Source organism: Colias eurytheme, chromosome 3, assembly GCF_061535395.1.
Source record: "Colias eurytheme isolate Ceu_HAF_F1 chromosome 3, ilColEury1 Martin Lab GWU primary, whole genome shotgun sequence".
Lineage (NCBI taxonomy): Eukaryota > Metazoa > Arthropoda > Insecta > Lepidoptera > Pieridae > Colias > Colias eurytheme.
In genome coordinates this window covers 6,708,108-6,725,463 of record NC_142982.1, presented here as the reverse complement: position 1 = coordinate 6,725,463, position 17,356 = coordinate 6,708,108, and the positions used below count along the sequence as shown (strand labels likewise).

Here is a 17,356-nt window from a genome sequence, read left to right as displayed (position 1 = left end):
CGAGCGCGATCGCAGGTATAAAGAGAGAGACTGACCAATCTCCCGTCTCATCTCGAGCGCTGCCACCAATAAGACGTTATCACGTAAACATCTCCTTCGTAAACCTACTTTACAAACAACCAATTTTTTTTTTTACTATTCAAGCATGTTTTAATTTCTGTTCAATCATATATTCTTTGTTGATGTTTTAGGCAATGCGTGTTGGTGTTCTGGATGTACTGCCAGAATCGGCCTTGGAAGGACTCACAGCTGAAGACTTGCGCCTTTTATTAAACGGTGTCGGCGACATAAATGTTGCCGCTCTTGTATCTTACACTAGTTTTAATGACGAAAGCGGTGAGCCGCCAGAAAGACTTGCAAGGTTCAAGCGTTGGTTGTGGGCTATAGTTGACAAAATGACTCACTTGGAGCGACAAGATTTGGTTAGTATTTTTCAATAATACATATACTTCTTTATTATTTATCAAGCATACATAACAGTTTCAATATAAATTTATTAATGATATCATTTGTTTGTTTGCTTGTATTTTACTTATATGTATATTATATCTGTATGTTTTGTTATTAGGTATACTTCTGGACTGGATCGCCTGCCTTGCCAGCTTCTGAAGAAGGCTTCCAGCCCATGCCGTCGGTCACCATCCGACCCGCTGACGACGCGCACCTCCCCACCGCCAATACTTGTATTTCGAGACTATACATACCTCTTTATTCCTCACGACATGTTCTCAAACATAAATTATTACTTGCTATTAAAACTAAAAACTTTGGCTTTGTCTAGATGTCCGCGTGCTACCGCCGTTTACATAACTTAGGTTTAAGATCAGTCATTAAAGACTGCCGTTGTAATCTACTCGTATTATATGATACTTGTATGTTTATCACCATAATATAGATCTAATGAAAAATCAATAGCGTTTATTGCATACATGAATGTATGTTTTGTATATTTCAGACTTTTCTTAGGTGTTTTTATGACAAGAATCAGACTGAATTTTATTTCTAATTCAGCATATCTTTAAACTGAGTTGATTGGCCCGCACAATTCTTTCTTTTTGATCAGTTCATTAGAATAATTTAATATAACTAGTTAAAAACTAGAAATTGAGAATAGTTCGAGGTAAACATCTCAGATTAATATTCAGGATTGTTACGTTATCAGTGAGTGTCTCTTTTGTATAACATTTTAATAACTAGAATACATTAGTAAATAATTCCATAACTACTCTTATCAATATACTAGTAAAGATAAAAATAAAATCAACTGTTTTTGTTTTCTAAAAATTTTATTTCAAACAGTAAAATATGACTTTGTATATTACTTTATTAACTCTTATACAATTTTCTAAGGAATTTTAATTTACCACATTTCAATATTCCTTTCTTAAGTAACTAAACTATTTATTTGACTGAATGAAAAACTAATACAAAAATATAACTAGTGAAGCTTCAAATATAAAGTATAGAAGAATTTAGAATATGATGAATATTCTGCTATATATTTTATTGGGGTTGGATAGAGTGAAGGCGAATTCCAGTAATAATGGATCATGTGATAAAAGAGGAAGTATTATGCGCCTCTATCTCTAAATTTAAGATTATATTAGTTTTCACTTTGATTAGTTAAGATTCATAATAAATACTTCTTAAAATGCTTATATTGTTGTTTTATTGAATCACTTCACCACTTCACCAAACTATATTCATTTGCTATAAAAAATGTAAAAGAATATGTATTATTATGCATTTTTAGCAATAAAATTAAATTCTCTTGACATTTTACTATAAACTCCGTACAAAATACTTATATGGCAGACATGTAGCATGATACTTGTTGCATCGGTACTTGGATATGTGTTCCAACAAAATTCTATTAAGGCCAATATTAAGAATCTTATGACTAAGCTGTAGTTTGTGGACCAAAGCAAATATGGTAAGGTATGGAAATACCAAGAATAGAACTGATAATGTAAACTCCTCGCACACACTATACCAATGAAGTTTACTAGAAACATAGGAAGAACAAATAGTTGTGACAATATATCAAAATTTATGCTATATGGTGCTGTTTCTTTTTCAGGTTTACTAACTTTTTCGGATTTATTTCCTATTTTTGGTGATGATTTTTGTAACATATTTTCAAATGATTTTAAGAAGTTCTCCTGTTCCTTTGATAGATTATCTTCTTTATGGTTTTGGTTCAGTTTGGCTTTATTTTCTTTTTTAGATTTCATATTTTTTCTATTTTCTAAATTTTTGGCATCTATTTGAGGCTGGAATTGTCTTTGGACATATCTTAAGCGGCAATAACTTTTGAAATACTGAATACACATGGGCAACAATAAAAGAAGAAGCATAATATGTATTCCTAATAATACCAAGTGAAACATAGTACTTGCAAATACTTTCTCATCCAGAAATCTATAATTTACAGTCCAAGTATGATTGAAGACTCGTCCTAAGTCAAAACTTCCTTTTAAATATGCTACAGGATTAGAGAGCAAGAAAGGTAGGCCCAATACAATTTGTGTTATACCACAAACTAACAACTGTTTGAATGTATCTTTTAAACCTAAATTAACTAAATAAAAGAAAAATAAAGCCGGAGCATACAATAAAATATTCATCTTAACTGATACTGCTAAACTATAAATGAAGCTGCCTAAATACCATCTTGAATCCAGAAAAAAATTGAGTGAAGCATACAATAAAAGCACTGCAATTGGATCATTAAACATTCTTAGTACATGAATTGAATGAATTCTGTATGATGTTAAAATTGTTATTGCAAGAGCATAAGGAGGTACTTTTCTTGTTTTAATGTAGATTCGGAGCACAAACATCAACAACAACAAATATACTCCTATAAAAATATATTGTGCTAGCTTGATATTATCTCCTTTGTTTGTTATAAAATAGAATATGGAGTATATATACACAAAACCGGCAGGGTATACAAGAGGTCCTGTGTCGCCGCGAAGTTTGCTGTAGTCCCAAGTACCATTAAGAAATCCTTCACATTCTTGCATATATGCTTTCCAATCAATTTCTGTATAGGGCACTCTTTCCACGATCAAAACATTAAGTATTAATTCAGCGATTAAAATTAAAACTGCAACAAACGGTAGCTGAGCAGGATTTACAATCAGACCTTTCAAAAATGTCCAACTAAACATTTTCCTTATCTCTTGATAAAAAGCTCTCTTATGGCTCATTTTGAAAAATGTTAAATGTGATGACTTCAAAACGAAATTTTCATTCAATCAATCTTCAAGCCAACCAGGAGTTCCGCTATTTTGGGATTCAATCATTTGCCCCGGGTCAAATTCGATAACACTCTTGCGAAACATGTAGCTATAAGCTACTTATAAATAGTTATTTGATCATATGATGAAGGTAACACCACTAACACTACAGGTTTTCTTGAAATAAAAATGAGGTCTGACGTTAAAATATTAAAATTAAAATAATTTTTGGAATAAAAATAAACTGAGCCGCCTACGCCGACATTCGACAATCCGCTGCTGAGACGTCAAATGTCAAATGTCATAAGTCACCTTTTTATTTTTGTCACTGTCATCTTGATGTCATCACAGAGTGGTAGCCATGTACTCGCTTCGGCAGTACATAATCAGTGTTGAAAAAAAAAATATTCATAGAGTTAGCAATAACCTCATTAATGTGTAAATAAAGTGGTATACATAATAATTGGTTGAAAAATATTTACGGTTATTTTAAGTAATTTGGATTTTGATTATTTCATTAACATTTTTTTCAATGTTTGTACCTTCATCCATGCTTATATTTATTTTTTTAACACAATTTGAATTAACTTTGATTATTTCGAAAAAACTACAATGAAACGAAAGCTTTAAAATTTTTTCCAACAATTAATAATTACTAACGATAAATCGATTGCACGCATCAATTCACGCGCATTACTTTTTCTAGTGTATGTTTCTAAGTGTATCCCCGTTTTCCAATTACAGCACTAGAGCGCATTATGCGGCATAATGCTTAACGTTGAATGTTCCAACTACAGCAACGCTTCGCACAATCGAGCACTACTATGAAACGAAAGCTAAACTAAACTACAATGAAACGAAAGCTTTAAAATTTTTTCCAACAATTAATAATTACTAACGATAAATCGATTGCACGCATCAATTCACGCGCATTACTTTTTCTAGTGTATGTTTCTAAGTGTATCCCCGTTTACCAATTACAGCACTAGAGCGCATTATGCGGCATAATGCTTGACGTTGAATGTTCCAACTACAGCAACGCTTCGCACAATCGAGCACTAGAAAAAGTAATGCGCGTGAATTGATGCGTGCAATCGATTTATCGTTAGTAATTATTAATTGTTGGAAAAAAATTTAAAGCTTTCGTTTCATTGTAGTTTTTTCGAAATAATCAAAGTTAATTCAAATTGTGTTAAAAAAATAAATATAAGTATGGATGAAGGTACAAACATTGAAAAAAATGTTAATGAAATAATCAAAATCCAAATTACTTAAAATAACCGTAAATATTTTTCAACCAATTATTATGTATACCACTTTATTTAAGATATAAGCTTCTTGGTAAAATCTACAAATAATTGCGCTGTCGCCCTACATTTGTGGTTTTTGCGCATACGTGTGTGAATATGAGTTACGGACATAATATTATGTATATATACATATGTCCGTAACTCTTTAAATATAATAGAATGATTTTAAAAAGACTTGGGCTATACTTGTATTATATTATTACTTATAATATTATAGGGCCACGATATTTTACTTAAATAAATATCTATTATATACCTTTATTATATATTCATAATATGTACAGGAAGCTAGAGCTTACGATAAGTACATTGTACACTGTACAGGCTGTACCATGCACGATTTAAAGCAACAGGCCATGACTCAAAAAAGAGTTGACTGTTGAGATTATTCTCAGAACGATACCTAAGATTAGGGTGATGATAATACGCCGCATAGACAGCTGTGGATTTTATGATAAGGCAGGATTAAACAGGAACAGACAAAGTACAGGTGGATCTAAAATGAGACTGTATAATTACGGTTAAACTGTCGTTCATCCTGGGACTATATGCGAATCCCACAAATTCCAGCTTCTTTTCTCTACAACATAGCGCGAAAATAGCTGTATGTCTAAAGTCTTGTAATACAGCCAACTTCATAAAAATATTAAACTAGTTTTTAAGCAAATATTATGTAGTCCTAACTCCGTATAGATTACCATCAAAACTTGAAATTTGTAAGTGAAGTAGGTCAATGGCAAAAGAAACTAGATTATCTTATCAATAAACATATTAAGTTAGTTAAGATTTGAATGTCATATAATTGACGAATAAATCTTTGCTGGATTCTTAGCTGGATTAATATATTGAGTTTCTTTATTGCACGTAAATAGCTGATAAAATTAATATCTAGATCAACATTAATGACTTATATATATGTTCAAAACATGGGATGTTTCATGTTGTACACAGTATTTATAGCAAATTAGTACGGTAACTGTTAATATTGAGTTTTATTTATTTACTTTAGATTATGTTAAGGCCAATCATCTTATTTATAGTAGTTTGGGTTGCAACTGCAGAACGTAAGTACCCGTTTTCTTGTTTAAAAGCCATGTTTAATAAAAGTTCATGGTAAGTATTCACTACGATAAAAAATGCAGCATCATTAATCTACTCTCTTTGAATTATGAGAAGACCTAAATATTGGTCGCTCTCTATTCAAGATGGCTCGGCCACAGCGCTAACTAAAACCGTTTGATTTAAACTTAAAATTTTCTATCATATCATACTAGCTGCTCCGCGCGGTTTCACCCCCGTGGCTCCACTCCTGTTGGTCTTAGCGTGATGATGTATAGCCTATAAACTTTCTCAATAAATGGGCTATCTAACACTGAAAGAATTTTTCAAATCGGTCCAGTAGTTCCCGAGATTAGCGCGTTCAAACAAACAACCAAACTCTTCAGCTTTATAACTTTCGTATAGATATCTATGTTACGCAGACAAAAACACATTATTTCAATCAAAGTAGAACGTAATGTAATATTACGAATTATTTCTTACAGGACACAATTCGTTCGAAAATGAAATAGATATTTTTCTAAATAAGTGGAAGGAAGGTGGAATTCATACTGACTTTTTTTCCTTTCCATCCCTGAAAGATATAAACATCGGTACAGTAGAAAGTTACTATGAAGGCATGGGAATGAGGTGAGGTATTAAAGAACATTAGATCTTATTATAGATAAATCCTACAAAGTTTGAATTAATATGTGACAGGCTTTAAAAAAGTTATATTGCATACCGCCCTCGGCTTCGCCCGCGTTTTCAAAGAAAAACCCGTTCCCGTAGGATTTCCGGGATAAAACCTATCCTATGTCCTTTCTCGGGTATCAAAATATCTCTATAGGTACCAAATTTCATGCAAATTGGTTCAGTAGTTAAGGCGTGATTGAGTAACAGACAGACAGACAGAGTTACTTTCGCATTTATAATATTAGTATGGATAGTATGGATTACATTTATAGAAACAGAAATACAAGGTTTCTCATTCTTTTTAAAACTCTATTTTTAATCAGAAATAAGTATAATTATTCAGAGTTAATTATTCAGAAAAGTAGTCAAGAAGGCATTAGACATCATATGTATTTTATGTAATTAACAACGAAATTATTAGTTAGGTAATACCATTTAATACCTGCATTTTATTTTAGTAATTTAGAAAATTGTTGTATACATTGTTGATCCCATATATTATGTATTTTTTTAAGGATGGATTTTTCGATATACAATATGAACTTAACTGGAGTAGATAATTTTATCGTTAAAAATTTAGAAGTTACACCAGATAAAAATAAATTTAATGTTAGTATCAATCTCGAGTTTCCCGCACTTAAACTATTTTCAGGTAATGTACCCATAAGATTGGATAAAATAAATACTCTGATTGATAAAATAAATATTCTTATTTATATTTTTTTAAGTAAATATATGTATATGACATTTAACAATATACTAAAAAAAGAATAATGTTAGTCTGCAGGTAAGTCAGCTAAGCTTTTGTGTTGAATTTTTGTATCTATCATGTCTGAATTAAGTCAATTTGTTTTTAGACCATTATAACATAAGTGGAAAAGCGTATTATGTATATCCTTTGAACGGAGAAGGAAATATGTCGTAAGTATTTTTAATGTACTTAACTAATATGAATAATATTATTATCATGGACGTATAAAAAAAGACGGACGCCGTATTACGAACTAACAACGTGAAGCCACCATAGTAAGCTAGCGATCGTGTAAAGACAATAAACACGCACACACTCTCACCATAGTAAGCTAGTCGGCCGCCATTACGTCGTGAACTACCGACTGATTAACTGCGTCACTGTTTCACAAAAAATATTTAAAATGCCGTCTTGCGTGGTTAAATGGTGTCGCAACAGTACAATTTTAAATAACAAATCACAAGGGATTACATTCCACAGGGAAGCAAGTTATTTCTTTTATGTTTTAATGACAAAATTATTACGGCAAAATTTATAGAAAAAAATACAGCCGCCATTGTCATCAACACAGCTGTTGCCATGGCAACATGGCACACACACATGGATGTTTCGCCGCCATTACTAGGCTTCACTCAATGTTTAGGCGATATACCGTCCGTCTTTTTTTATACGTCCATGATTATTATAAAGAAAAGTTAGTTAATAGATACATAAATACGTAGATTGTCAAATTATTTTCTTTCGTATTTAAGTAGCTAATTAAATACAAATTAAATAGCCCTTTTGTTCTATGTTTTTTATGTTATAGGATCAGGTTTTTGGACACAAGTGTAACATTAAAGCTTTATCTTTCGCATATGAACCAAACCGGAATCAACTTAAAAGATCTGGATCTAGATTTTAATGTTGAAGTCATCAAGGTATAGTATAAACTATAAGGTCAAGCATAGCTGTTATTTATGTAGTTTATTCCTGTACACTATATACGCGGAATTGATTTCTTTACAGGTAGATTTTGAAAATAGTTCATGGCCGTTGAATACCATTTTAAATAGTAAAGGAGTTATGATTCTGAAAAGTTACCGGGAGGACATTAAAACAGCCTTAAGATTCTATGTTTTACCTTATTTAAACAATGTTTTATCCGCATAAGAACAGCGAGCAATTAATATTTAATATTGAAACGATGCTCATTTAAAAAATAAATAATTTTCTAAAACAAGCTTCATTTTTTATTTTATTTTTTACTTTATAAAGAGGATTATGTTTTTCGAGTATATGTACTTCAAAGAGTATAATGTAGGGGAGACCGGGTACAAAAGTAACGGTGGGTCGAAAGTAACAAATGCTCTCTAGATTTATCCAATGGGCGAACACTGCTTAGCCTCTGTCAGGCGATAGCCGAGAGCGCCCCCCTTAATTGTATTCATAAGCCGCGTGCGCCACGCGCTGTTAGGCTGTGTGACAGGACGCTACGTGTTTTCACGAATCAAAAGTAAGATTTTCGACATTTTTTTATTAAACGTTTACGTAGTCTTAAAAGGATGATAGAAATCTGAATGTTTGCATATCCATTCTTGATTAGAGTAATTGTACATTGCTCATAATCATCTTTATGTAGCACGTTCCGTTTTAAAGTTTTGTTGCACGTCTTGGCAAAAATATAGACGGGTACAAAAGTAACATAGCCCTATGGGTACAAAAGTAACATGTTATTTTTGTCCCATTATGATTATGTTTATTTTTATGTACATCTTTACTTGAACAGAATGCCGCGACAACGCATTAGAACTACTGATCGAGGAATTACCGACACGGCTGAAGAGCATTTTGAAAGATGGTGCAACAATTAGAGGCATTGCAAAAATATAATATTTGCCATGTAACATTATATAGATTTATAAAATAAATAAAAGCCGGCAATACTAGTGCAGCTACCTTGCGTCGATCGAGATTTACTAATAACAAGTAAAGTAATCTACGCGACTATTTAATCGAGTGCTTTGCAGTTTATTTTCAGTTATCTCCATCAACGAGCATAATGTGAATAATTTTTTTGATATCCTTGCTGAGGTATTGGGAAAGGTACCAATTTGAGCCAAAAGATATTTGGAATATGGACGAGACAGGGGTGACCACTGTCCAAAAACCTAGCAAAATTGTAGATTAAAAAGGGATTAAACAAGTAGGTGCCATAACCTTATCAGAGCCTGGAAAAATTAGTAACTGTTGCTGTTGCCATTTATGCTCTAGGAGAACACATTCCGCTATTTTCGTATTGCCGAGGGTCCTGTTGGTTGTGCTAGAGCTGGGAATGCTAGTGGATGGATGCAGGATGCAGAATTTTTAATTATAAAAGAATGATTCCCTTAATTAATCTCATTACTTGAGCCTCAATATTTTTTATCGATTTTTTTGTATTATATTCGTAAGTATTATATTTAAAATACAAGAGTTGATATGTGTTAATAATACAAAGTCTTTAAACTAATAATTTGTTGATTTACCATCATAATATTGTATTAATTACCAACCCCTTTGTCTTGTTACTTTCGACTCACGACGTGTTACTTTCGACCTGCTTACGGGGTCGAAAGTAACAACTGACGATTTTTTTTTAAATTCACTTTATTAATATAAAACACTACATCAATATAATATAATAAATTGAGTTGCTAGTGTAAAGAATATAAACTAAATTTATATATTGTTATATTAATTTAATGATAACAGTAACACCCAGTCAGAAATCAAGGTACAAGTACAAAGTGTTACTTTTGTACTCGGTCTCCCCTATAATAGGGCAATGTACTTATAAGCATGAAGGTATGTCCAGCCCAAACCGCTACGTGGTTAGATGTCGTGGCTACGCTTTACAGATTTTGACCTAAGAGGTGTCGTTGTACATAATCGTCAGAATTTCATATTATTCATTCTTAAAAAAGCAGTCAGGATTCATTTCTACTTTTAAAGTGAAACTTTTATTACATCGTCTCAAACTTTTTGGTCTGTGTAGCGATACATTCACAGATACATTATACTCTTTGGTGTAGCGCATGTCGCGTGACGGTCGAACCGTACGATAATTGTCGTACAAATACGATAATTTTGTGCCTAAGTTTCACTTAAACCGTGGTTTCATAAAACCACACAACATTTTTTTTAAAGTGAAACTTTTATTACATCGTCTCAAACTTTTTGGTCTGTGTAGCGCATGTCGCGTGACGGTCGAACCGTACGATAATTATCGTACAAATACGATAATTTTGTGCCTAAGTTTCACTTTTACGGTGGTTTCATAAAACCACACAACATTTTTCTTTTCATAGTAACAAAAAATCTTGTTAAATCATTTTCAACATAATATTCTGTTGAATAAGAATGAATGAAAAAGAATTGTTGACATTGGTCCTAGTTCCAGATATTAGAGCGTTCAAATGAACAAATTGAAGAGATTATAAAAAGCTGTAGATTTATATTGTTATAATTATGTACTTAATTATGTATTATAATGCCTAATTTCAATTGCAAATTGTGAGCCCTAGTTTGGTGAGCCCTCGGTGAGCCTATCAATGTTGAGCCCGTCATCTGTGATCAGTGCAGTGAGAGTGCAGTGGTTTGGCAGTGGTAATCCAATTGTCTATGTCTGCCAATGTCAAATATTATGTCGATCTACTGAAGTACTAGATTACACGCGTACATATTACTTTCTGTGGTCTGACCAAAGAGTACATACTAATAAGGGTGTATTCCGTTATGCACTGCGACCACTGTAAGGTGTGACGTCAATTCAGTATACTGTGAAGCCGTTCCTTTATAGCCAGTTATACTGGTTACGATTTAAAACGGAACGCAATCCAGTATACTGTCAGCATCATTTTTTGACGCAGCATTCAAATGAGTGTATTAAAGTTTTCTAGAACATAAAAATAAACTGTTTTGGAGTAGTTACTGTCCAATTAAAAATATTTTAATTAATATTAATTGTAAATTGAATTTATAGTATAACTAGCTGGTGTGTTGTGCGCGGGCTGCAAGCAGCCCGCGAGCCCCTTTTGCCCCTGGGTTGAAGCAATAGGGCAGTCATTTGAAAATGCATCAAAAATTCCCCGTCAATTTGTTACTATTTGCCAACAGCGATTTCACAGTCAATCGGAAGTGCTTATAAATTCCCAATTCAAATATTTTCTATTCTGGAATGCTGTCGACCTTCGGGGGTGCATGGTGCGCGGGCTGCAAGCAGCCCGCGAGCCCCTTTTGCCCCTGGGTTGAAGCAATAGGGCAGTCATTTGAAAATGCATTCGAATTTTCTGTCCATTTGTTACATCTGCTAACAGCGAATCTACAGTCAGTCGGTAATGCTTATAAATTCCCCATTCAAGTATTTTCCACTCCGGGAGGCTGTCCACCTTCGAGGGAGCGTGGTGCGGAAGCATCCCAGGGCAGAAATCTTCAGTCATTTGAAAATGCATTAAAATTCCCCGTCAATTTGTTATTTTCTGCTAACAGCGATTCCACAGTCAATCGGAAGTGCTTATAAATTTCCCATTCAAACATTTTCTATTCCGGGGGGCTGTCTACCTTCGAGGGTGCGTGGTGCGCGAGCTGCAAGCAGCTCGCGGCTCATCCAAGGGCAGAAATCTTCAGTCATTTGAAAATGCATTTGAATTTCCTGTCCATTTGTTACATCTGCTAATAGCGATTCTACAGTCAGTCGAAACTGTTTATAAATTACTTATTCAAATATTGGTTAAATTCTTGAAACGTGATCCCCGAATTTGAGGTGTCTAATCGATAGCGGGCAGTGACTTTTCATAATAAACTGTTCAAGAGTTAACCTAACACGCTCGTCGCTTCGCTCCTCGCTACCTATTTGAATATTTACGCCGGCCACTGCCGCGACTCGCTCGTGTGGTAGTTTAAAAGTTAACCTAAAACGCTCGTCGCTTCGCTCCTCGCTACCTATTTGAATATTTACGCCGGCCGCTGACGTGACTTGCTCGCTTCGCTCGCTTGGCTAGTGCGGTAGTTCAAAAGTTAACTTAACTCGCTCGTCGCTTCGCTCCTCGCTACTATTTTGAATATTTACGCCAGCCGCTGACGTGACTTGCTCGCTTCGCTCGCTTGGCTAGTGCGGTAGTTCAAAAGTTAACTTAACTCGCTCGTCGCTTCGCTCCTCGCTACTTCTTTGAATATTTACGCCGGCCGCTGCCGCGACTCGCTCGCTTCGCTCGCTTGGCTCGTGCGGTAGTTCAAAAGTTAACCTAACACGCTCGTCGCTTCGCTCCTCGCTACTTATTTGAATATTTACGCCGGCCGCTGTCGCGACTCGCTCGCTTCGCTCGCTTGGCTCGTGCGGTAGTTCAAAAGTGAACCTAACACGCTCGTCGCGTCGCTTCTCGCTACCTATTTGAATATTTGGGCAGCAAGCAGACCGCGGCGCCGTCTTTTGCCGTTGCTATTCAATTACCCTTCCTACTATAGAAATTTCCATACAAAATTTTGGAAAAAAAAAATTCGCTTTTTAACAAAAAAATTTATATGCCTGGAAGCGGACCAGGTTTTGAAGCATTTTTTACTTCAGCGACCCCGACCTAAGTGCCACCGGTTCAGAGAGCCGTTGAATTTCGTGATGTATGGAAAATGGAAACCAGGGGTCGGAGAGAGATTCTGAGTATGCAGTTTTGTAAATCTGGTTGATTAGAGCACAGAAGTCAATTTTCAGACCGATCGTAAAGTAACCGGCGCCACCATCTTGCCTCGAAAAATCGGCCATTTTTGAAAAAAAAATTACGTCCAATTTGAAATTTCTCGATTGCCCTGGTAGCACCCCATCTTCTTGATCATTTTTTAGTTTTACACCACCCGGCTATCTGGCGCCGTTTCGGAGAGCCGTCGAATTTTGCGTTGTATGAAACTCGGAAACCAGCAGTGGAAACTCGATTATGAGTATGCCAACTTAATATGCGGCTCGATTAAAGCCCCTGTGCCAGGTTTCAGCGCGATCGGACCAGCGATGGCCATTTTAGCATTTGTATGGCGGCGGCCATTTTTTCCGCCATTTTGAATTTTTTTCACTATCTGTGGTAATTGCTCAAGGTCTACTCAAAGTTTAGTTCGAGCACCCCAGATGTAGCTGCTATCGTTTGCGCGGGCCGTTGACCGTCTCCGCGGGTTGTGAGAAAGTTCAAGATTTCGGATTTTTCTGGATATCCTGGTAGCTGGGCGAGTATGAATGCATCATCGGTGTGTTTCCGCGATGCGCCACCTCGTCTAAATTTACGTTTTTATGTTTGCGCCAAAAATGGAAAAATTCCAAAATCGAGCGTCCCACTATGGCTCCCTGGTAGCGTCCCAGTGTGGTGATCATTTTTAGTTCCGGGACCCCCAACCCAACTCGCACCGTTTCCGCGGGCCGTTGGATTTTACGTTGTATGGAAGTTGGTCACTGGGGCCCGGAGCCACTCGAACGGGGCACCGATCGATTCGCCGGCTCGAACAGAGCACGTGTGCCAAATTTGAGACGTAAGGATTCATAAACGGCGATTTTGGCAAAGTACGGCGGCCATCTTGTTTTCGCGAAAATCGCCATTTTTCCACCACCCTTGGTAATCGCCACCAGTTCTGAGCATTTTTTGTTCAGACACCCCCCCTCCAGGTGGCACCGTTTCTGCGCACCTCCAGGGGTCCACTCTCTTGTCCAGGGTGTTGGAGTTGTCAATATTTTTCCGGTGGTCACTGGGAGCACCTCTACACGATCACGTCAAAATCCCCCCAACTTTCCGCGTAGTTTCCGAGAAACCCGATGTCAGTGAGTGGTAGTGTAGCTTTATATTATATAGTGATATAAAAGTAAGTACTTTTTCATAAAAAAGAACTTTCAGCTCGTATTGAACATTTTCAACACAGTCTAATAAAGTTAATTTTTGCAATTCTTCCATTGTTTTATTTATTAATCCAAACTAATTACAGAACTTTAAAATTTTCTGATTATACTGTAGCTTTGTATAAGACGTTAGGCACTCGAGTGGTTTTGACTGATCATATTACTTGCTCTGTGGACTGATCACGTGATGACTGCGAGTACCTTACCTCGAAAACGCCAGTGCTCACGCCTCACAGTAGAATATGGCGGCGATTAATGACGTCATAAATTTCCCTAGGGTACTGCGGCAGTATACTGGCAGTCCATAACGGAACGAATTTTTCTACAGTGATAGCACTGTGCAGTGGTTGCAGTGCATAACGGAAGACACCCTATAATGCTAGGCGTCCATTACAGGCGGATCGGGCCGGGCCACATCGCAACGGGCCGTCTCTAATGGACGCGCTGTTTGCTCCTGCGTACACCTGTACGGGGCGCGGCGGACCGCCTAGGCGGATTTTATCTAACAGACGCTGCCCGCTCACATCCGCCTGCCTGCGTCCACTAGACGGGTCGGGGCTGGCCGGGCCGCAGCGCACCGCCGGCAGAAATCCGCCTGCAAAGCGATATCTGCCAATGCGTTGCGGCCCGCCCCGGCCCGATCCGTCGCTAATGGACGATGTTTCATACAAAACATAGGCCGGCGTATTTTTGCGTTGCGATGCGGCCCGGCCCGATCCGCCTAGTGGACGCCAGCCATAATAATATGGGTCTGACTGCTGAAGTGCTGAGTGCTGACACTGACAGTCAAAAATGGTCAAAAATTCAACATTCAATCACTATTTTGATAGTGAAATTTGAATTGAATGAAAAAGTTTAGTGATTATATGCAATTTTTAATGCTATATTTACTCACATATGAGCAGTACCATATTGTATATATGACGGTCAGGAGCAAATAATAGTTTATTTGATGTATAATGGCGGGTAACTTCTGGCAAAGTTCACATCACCAGCAATGGATGCTTGATAAACAGGATTTAATACGAGATCGACAACTTGATTTATCAAAACTATCAGAAGAAGAATATCAGAAAATATTTAATTTCTTTGCAAGTATTATCCAAGTATTAGGTGAGCAGCTCAAACTTCGCCAGCAAGTCATAGCTACAGCCACCGTTTACTTTAAAAGGTTTTACGCAAGGAATTCTCTTAAATGTATAGATCCTTTGCTGCTAGCACCGACATGCGTGTTCTTGGCTTCAAAAGTAGAAGAATTTGGTGTGATTTCCAACTCGAGGCTCATAACTACATGTCAAACTGTTATAAAGAACAAGTTTAGCTATGCTTATGGACAGCAAGAATTTCCGTACAGAACGAATCATATATTAGAATGCGAATTCTACCTTTTAGAAAATTTAGACTGTTGTTTAATAGTTTACCAACCTTACAGACCTCTATTACTATTTGTTCAAGATATAGGTCAGGATGACCAGTTACTAACATATGCTTGGAGAGTTGTAAATGATTCTCTTCGCACTGATGTTAGCTTATTATACCCTCCTTATCAGGTATGTATCCGAAAATGGTCAACATCATAAATTGACTGAGTAAAAGTACTTTTCATATTTATTTATGTTATAAATATTTTTTTGATGGATGAATGTAAGTAATTCCAAATTTGTTTTCCAATTTCAGATAGCAATAGGTGCCTTGCATATTGCATGTGTTATGCTGGGGAAGGAGAATTTAAAGCCTTGGTTTGCAGAACTTAATGTAGATATGGATAAGGTTTGTTAACCAATTTTATTAGAACATTAGCTTTGTTTCCCAGTTACATGTATGGATAGCCTTTAAGAATTTTCTTTCAACAGTTTTACTAAATGTATAGATAAGTATATCATATCAATCCTTCTTAAATTTTAGCTGCAAACTATGAGATATTTCACAAATAGCAAGTTGTTGAACAACATTGTTGATTAAATAAATCACTGTATTCAATTTACTGCTGTTGTATATTTTCTCAAATTTTTTTTTATTTACTTAAATGTGTTTTTATTTTTAGATCCAAGAAATTGTTAGAGCAATCATCAACTTATATGAAATGTGGAAAAATTATGATGAAAAAAAGGAAATTCAAGGCCTCTTAGGTAAAATGCCGAAACCATGTCCAGCACCACAGAGATAGCTAGAAGAACCTTGATGTTGCATTTTTGCAAAAATTTCTCAAGTAGAAAATATTACTTGAGCACAATAACTGTCTTCTATAAGATATGCAATTCAATTTTCTTGGTTTTGTCATTATTGAAATCAAATCATGAATGAAGAAGACTGCAGAATGACATTTAATTTCATGTGTTTGATATTCATTGTAAGAAATACTGATATAAGTAACATATTTTGTGTATTAGATAATTTTAATTTGTCTTACATTATCCACTTCAGAAGAAGAGTAATGGAAAACTGAGTTTGTTCACATTTCAATAGAAACCAAAAATGTTATTTAAAGCACCTTTGCCTATTAGAAAATATTTGAACTACATAAATATATTTTTTCCATGTAAATAGAATATTGTAATGTGTATGTGATAAGTGTATGTTTGGGTCAAAATAGTTTAAAAATAAGTTGTATTTTGTACTATTTGATAATGATGTCCTTTTATATTCTGTGAAAGACTGCTAGAGAAAATAAATAATATTCACTTTTATGTTTTGTTTCATTTGATTACACATCATTTCAATTGTTTTGGTTTATATCATATTTATTAATTTTTTTAATGGTTTTATTAAAAACGTGGGAATTTTTTTTTATTAAATACTAAATTTCCGCCAGCTTTGCCCGCATAGTAAAAGAATAACCCGCATAGTGCCCGTTCCTGTGAGATTTCCGGGATAAAACCTATCCGACGTCTTTTCTCAGATCTCAAGCTATCTCTGTACCAAATTTGAATTAAATCCTTGCAATTATTTGTGAGTTTAATCCAGACATACAAACAGAAAATAAAAATTTCTGTTTATATTCTAATGTTGTAAAACAACTAAAAATATTAGTTATTTTTACCTTTAATTTTTTATAAGACAGCTTAGACCTTGCTCTACCAGAATTACATTATAGACTTCTAGAGCTTGCATAGTAAAATCGAATCAGATCGATTTACAACGCTAATTGCCGTATCCTTTTGTACCTTCTCAAATTCAAATATATTTAATTGCAAAATGAAACCGAAAAACGCTGTTGATACTGAAAATACGTGTATGACTTTCCGCTAGTTGCGAGTATTATTTCAACACATGAGGTGGTAATAGCTCATTGTAATACTGATTCAACCAAAACAATTTTGTCGTTGGGTACACTACGTATCAAAACAGCTCTCTGATATCAGTAGGTTAGCAATATTTTCCCATAAAATTAGGGCTTTCTGATTATTTGCATAAAACATAGGTATGTATT

The 17,356-nt window shown here is 35.3% G+C and overlaps 4 protein-coding genes across 15 annotated transcripts in view; 3 read left to right on the top strand and 1 right to left on the bottom strand.

Moving 5' to 3' along the window:
- hyd (E3 ubiquitin-protein ligase hyd) overlaps positions 1-1,658 on the top strand; it is a 44,932-nt gene extending 43,274 nt beyond the window's left edge. For all 11 annotated transcript variants that reach the window (XM_090119743.1, XM_090119744.1, XM_090119738.1 and 8 more), the window contains exons 49-50: positions 192-422; positions 569-1,658. In XM_090119743.1, coding sequence (XP_089975869.1) covers positions 192-422; positions 569-781 — 444 coding nt within the window. In that variant the 3' untranslated portion in view covers positions 782-1,658. The remainder of the gene's footprint in view (positions 1-191; positions 423-568) is intronic.
- Positions 1,659-1,739: 81 nt separating this feature from the next.
- On the bottom strand, positions 1,740-3,536 carry Alg3 (Alg3, alpha-1,3- mannosyltransferase). Its single transcript, XM_090119747.1, has one exon. It carries the CDS (start codon positions 3,213-3,215, stop codon positions 1,740-1,742), a length of 1,476 nt encoding a protein of 491 aa, XP_089975873.1. The 5' UTR covers positions 3,216-3,536.
- A 1,971-nt stretch (positions 3,537-5,507) lies between these two features.
- Positions 5,508-8,268, top strand: LOC149909670 (uncharacterized). Of its 2 annotated transcripts, XM_090119732.1 has the most exons (6): positions 5,508-5,619; positions 6,100-6,244; positions 6,805-6,941; positions 7,147-7,210; positions 7,849-7,960; positions 8,049-8,268. In XM_090119732.1, exons 1-6 carry the CDS (start codon positions 5,568-5,570, stop codon positions 8,190-8,192), a joined length of 654 nt encoding a protein of 217 aa, XP_089975858.1. In that variant the 5' UTR covers positions 5,508-5,567; the 3' UTR covers positions 8,193-8,268. The 2 variants fall into 2 exon arrangements, with proteins under 2 accessions (XP_089975858.1, XP_089975859.1); XM_090119733.1 differs by lacking the exon at positions 7,849-7,960 and having other exon boundaries at positions 8,049-8,127.
- Positions 8,269-14,680: 6,412 nt separating this feature from the next.
- CycC (cyclin C) lies at positions 14,681-16,613 on the top strand. Its single transcript, XM_090119728.1, has 3 exons — positions 14,681-15,476; positions 15,604-15,696; positions 15,971-16,613. Exons 1-3 carry the CDS (start codon positions 14,886-14,888, stop codon positions 16,091-16,093), a joined length of 807 nt encoding a protein of 268 aa, XP_089975854.1. The 5' UTR covers positions 14,681-14,885; the 3' UTR covers positions 16,094-16,613.
- The last annotated feature ends 743 nt before the right edge of the window (positions 16,614-17,356 follow it).

Bases quoted from the DNA above. Each gene is read 5' to 3' on its own strand.
- Alg3 (XM_090119747.1), bottom strand. From the start codon at position 3,215: ATGAGCCATAAGAGAGCTTTTTATCAAGAGATAAGGAAAATGTTTAGT.
- LOC149909670 (XM_090119732.1), top strand. From the start codon at position 5,568: ATGTTAAGGCCAATCATCTTATTTATAGTAGTTTGGGTTGCAACTGCA. The intron at 6,942-7,146 runs GTAATGTACCCA...ATTTGTTTTTAG, and splicing joins CGCACTTAAACTATTTTCAG to ACCATTATAACATAAGTGGA. The intron at 7,211-7,848 runs GTAAGTATTTTT...TTTATGTTATAG, and splicing joins AACGGAGAAGGAAATATGTC to GATCAGGTTTTTGGACACAA.
- CycC (XM_090119728.1), top strand. From the start codon at position 14,886: ATGGCGGGTAACTTCTGGCAAAGTTCACATCACCAGCAATGGATGCTT. The intron at 15,477-15,603 runs GTATGTATCCGA...TTCCAATTTCAG, and splicing joins TATTATACCCTCCTTATCAG to ATAGCAATAGGTGCCTTGCA. The intron at 15,697-15,970 runs GTTTGTTAACCA...TTTTATTTTTAG, and splicing joins TTAATGTAGATATGGATAAG to ATCCAAGAAATTGTTAGAGC.